The sequence below is a fragment of the Morone saxatilis genome, unplaced genomic scaffold (genome assembly GCF_004916995.1).
Source record: "Morone saxatilis isolate NCDOM2014 unplaced genomic scaffold, NCSU_SB_2.0 Contig19, whole genome shotgun sequence".
NCBI classification, from domain to species: Eukaryota; Metazoa; Chordata; class Actinopteri; family Moronidae; genus Morone; species Morone saxatilis.
The window spans coordinates 25,402,686-25,407,193 of NW_023339751.1; the positions used below are offsets into that span (position 1 = coordinate 25,402,686).

Consider the following 4,508-nt stretch of genomic DNA (forward strand, 5'->3'; position numbering starts at 1 on the left):
GGGTGGCCAATCAGATTACAGGGGTTGGCCCTGTGCCACCATGGAAGCCCTGCCACTGGATAGACATTGTTTGGGTTAAATCTTATAGTGGTTTCCCAGAAACATTGTGGATGGTTACCATGATAACATTTATGTCGCAATATTAAACAGCAATTATAGCAGCAAAGTAAAATAGTCAAATCCCAAAATACAAAAGAAGAAGGAAAAATGGGCTGCATTTTTTATCTCCAAAGATAGCTATTATATGGATAATTGTGATGAGGATGAGTCTTTAGAAAATGAATTTCACCTCACTGATCTTTATTTTTCCACCACAGATATGGTTCTACACCAATGACATTTTTGAGAATGCAGGCATCCCAGCACCAGAGATCCAGTATACCACAGCAGGAACAGGGATTATAGAGATCATCGCTGGACTCATTGGGGTAAATTTACAAATTTGTAACTGGTGTTAGGTTTTTAGTGGTGTTGTGTCTAGATTTTTCTTTCATAATTGATTGATTTGAAGTAAGATAAGAAGGTTGATAGCAATCTCATGCCTGTGCGTCACAGAGCTGGAGTCAGAATGTAGCTAAGCATAAAGACTGGAAGCAGGGGGAAACAGCTAGCCTGGCTCAAGTTCAGAAATACACTTCTGAAGTGTTTTGCAAATGCTGAGTTATTCCTTTAGATACATTAGAACACTTGTGTTCTTGCATCTGTAGTGTTGTTCATTTAACTGACATGAGCTCTGTGTCTCCTCCTGCAGTGTTTCACCATAGAGAAGCTGGGCAGGAGGCCTCTCATGATTGGAGGTTTTGCCATGATGGGCATCTGCAGTGCTGGAATCACATGTGCCCTAATTTTACAGGTGTGTGTGTTGTCATCTGCTAATGTGCCTTTTGAACCCTTGTCCAGGAGCGTGTCCAGGGGGGGTGCTGAAATCCCAAGTGCCACCCCATCATCCCAACCTCTTCTACTCCGCTCTTTCAGAGACTGTAGCAGGCTCCTTTTTAAAGCTAGAGTGAAGATATTTTCACTAACAAAGATCAAGCCAATGGCTGTATGGAATAAGAAAGGTTTATTACGCGTTATGAACAAATGTGGAATACTGTGGGGGGGTAAGGGTCGAGGGTTGAGGGATGAGGGGGTATAGGAAGGACAGGTGAGGGTTGATAGAAAGGAAGGAAAACTGGTGGGGTCCCTAAACAGAATGACTGGAAAGAGAGACACATACTTGATGCCCCCCAGTCAGTGCCCAACTTGTGCTAGCCCGGTCAAAAAAGTCTGTATATGCCCCTGGCCTTGTCCTCGTCAGCCAAAGTGGTAATGTATTGTCTGGAAATGTACGTGTTTAAAGAGACATCACGACTCTGAATCTGAGAAAATTGTTATTTCCAGCAGTTGCAATCCTAATCAACAGGTGTATTTTGTTGCCTCATGTCATTACTTTTCAGATTTCAAAATGAAATTTTTAAGTAACATTTTGACTAGACCCCTCTGAATTGCATATTAAGATCTATGGTGCACTTGATAGCACTGTTGGCCAAACTCCCTTGATGTTACCAGATACACTCTTATTAATACCAGACAAAACAAAACCTGCTCTGAACCACTAATATTTAAAGCCTCTCTATACCAATGTGTCTTGGTGCACTTTCATTGTGCTCAGCATGTTTAAGCAGCTACAGGATTTTAGCTCCTGTTCCCGAAATGTTTCACGTTTCAGTCCAGTGACGCTTTGGGAGCTTTACAGGGACAGTACATATTCTTCCTGTTACCTGTAGTGCTGTTTATTCACTTTCTTCCCTTCCTTTACTCACTTTCTCCAATGTACTTCCTAGGAGGAGACAAGTGGAAGTGAGGGAGGCGAAAAAACAAACAGAAGGAAAGACAAATGAACACATCCCAGATTTTCCAACAGGGGAATGTGTAGGGATGAACAGCTGTGTCTGTTTCACTTTCAGTTGGCAGAACGTTTTCCTGCTTTGCCCTGTGGAACAATGCAGTACATGCAAGGCTGTGTAGCAGCTGGCTGAGGTGTAAAGCAGTGGTGGAAAGGGAGTCAAGTTCTCTATTAGGGAAAATAACTATTTAATTTATAATATATATAATATTATTGTTTATAATAACTATTATTTTTTATTTCATGTTTATTTGATATGGGGACAGATACAGTACTGTATACATATAGATTAGCATCACAATTAATGTCCATCCCTAAAAGGGTCTTTAAAATAGCAGACATAAAACATGTTGACAGACAGCAAGGCTGAACTATGTGGTACATTTTGTTGACCTTACAGGAACAGCATACATCATACATTACAGAGAAATATTTATACCTACATACCTTTCTCTTCAATTGACTTTTAAACATTTTAAATGTTGACAAATTTGGTCCTTTTATAGTTATTCTGGTATGATATGTTACAGTTTCTTGCAGTGGTATTCCTTGTGGAAAATCCAATGGCTGTAATGGTCGCACCATGTCACAGAGAGCCAGAGAAGCCTTGCCATATAAACACTTGCATATAAAGATGCAATATAGTTCTCAAAACTTAGCAAGCAGGATGTGACAGTGGATCTTATTGGCCTTGTGTCCAATGTGGCCAGACTGACAAACAGTAATGTTGTGCTGTTTCTTCTCCCTGCAGGCTCACTTATTGTTCATGCGCTACCTCAGTGTCTGCTGCGTGGTCGGCATCATCGCTGGCTTCTGTATTGGTCCAGGCAAGTTGTTCAACAATGTATGTTAAAGGAGTTCCATTTTCTTACTTACCCCTTGTGATGATGAAGACCTGACTCAAGTCTTGCAGCACTGATTTGATAGTGGAACCAACTGTATTGTTAATATCCTTCCATACTGCAAACAGGACACCATGAAACTGCATTAAAAAGGGTATTATTTTGCTCTGACTGTCCGTCATATCACATGGTGTCAGAGGAGCTATGAACAGCCCCAGCTTTCCTACAGATTCCTACAGATTTAGTCAGGAGGAGCACAGGTGTGCATATTGCTACTGAATATTCACTGAGGTTTAACACATAAATACAATCCTAATATTTTTTATTATCCAACAATCTGTTGATTTTTTTCTCTATTCATTCAATAAACTGTCTGTTTATAATATCTATCACAAAACTAGTAAATAGTGTCCATCACAATTTCCCATACCTTAAGTTGACATATTCAAATGTATTGTTTTGTCCAACTAACAGTCCAAAACCTAAATATATTCAGTTTCCAGTGATAGCAGGTTACAAAAAGACAATATTCATAATTATCTACGTCAGGTGTTAGGCAGCTGGTTCTAATCAGCTAATACAAGTGCCTAAACTAACACTATATGCTTCATTTGAGAATTAAGAACCAGTGACCTTTTGCCAGTTTTTCTTAAAAGAATTACTTAAAGCTACAGTAGGTAATGTGTATAAAAATAAATTTTTGTCATATTTGCAGAAAAAAACAAACAGATTCCTCTGGCTCAGTGGATGGGCCTGAAAGAATCAAACCAATTATAGCCAAGAAAGATAGTTGATTGTTGAGTCTCATCTTCGCTCTTCCCAGGTTGTCAAATACAGACACTTTGGGATGCTGGGAATGAGACTCGACAATCAACTATCTTCAAACTTCCAACCCAAAGTGTCTTTGTATCTTTCTTTGCTCTGATTGGTTGTTTTCATTCAGGCCTGGTGGATTCTTGCAATTGTCATTAGGAGCACTAGGAAAAGCCAGAAGAACCTGATTGTTTCACACATTATCTGTCATATGTTATACTGTCAGAAGACATCAGCAATAATGACAAAAAGTTATTTTTATAAAAGTTACGTACTGCAGCCTTAAAGCACCAGTGTGTAGTATTTAGTGGCATTTAGCGATGATAGCAGATTGCAACCAACTGAACACATTCTAAGGTAATCTAATCTTATTTTCAGGTGGTTATACATTAATGAAAACATACCTATGAATATTATATGCCGTTTGTGACAATAGATCCCCCTAAATGTTACACACTGGACCTTTAAATGATTAATCAAGTGTCAATATAGTTTAATTTTCTGTCAACTGGATAATCAATTAATCTACATATGATTTTAGCACTAATGTAGACTGTCCACAATGTGTGTTTTTGGATGATCCAAAGTAACCAGGACACCGGTTCTGTAACTTTTATTAGTTATTGATTTAATTCTTCAATTCTTCATGGTATTGTGGTGGAGGCAGACATGTCAGAGATAGATATCTCTGAATCAAGACAAAATAGAACAAATACTATCTGCATGAAGAGATATGACTAGAGGAAAGTGAGAAAATATCTATGTTTGAAATTTAGTCTGACCTGATTGCAACTGAAAAGGGATGATTTCACTTTTTAAGGGCCATGCACTTTCTGTTACACTTATAGATAGACAAGATCACTGGCTTGGTTATTCTGCAGAGGTTCAGGTTGCTTTGTGTTATTCAATGGCTCCCTCTGCAGGTCATACCTTAGACATTTGTAAGAGGCCTCTAATTCAAAGAA

The 4,508-nt window shown here is 38.8% G+C and overlaps 1 protein-coding gene across 1 annotated transcript in view; it reads left to right on the forward strand.

Moving 5' to 3' along the window:
• The window catches only part of slc2a15a (solute carrier family 2 member 15a), a 16,386-nt gene that overhangs the window by 7,577 nt on the left and 4,301 nt on the right, over positions 1-4,508 (forward strand). The window contains exons 3-5 of the mRNA XM_035663071.1: positions 318-428; positions 752-853; positions 2,640-2,715. Of these exons, the coding sequence (XP_035518964.1) occupies positions 318-428; positions 752-853; positions 2,640-2,715 (289 nt within the window). The remainder of the gene's footprint in view (positions 1-317; positions 429-751; positions 854-2,639; positions 2,716-4,508) is intronic.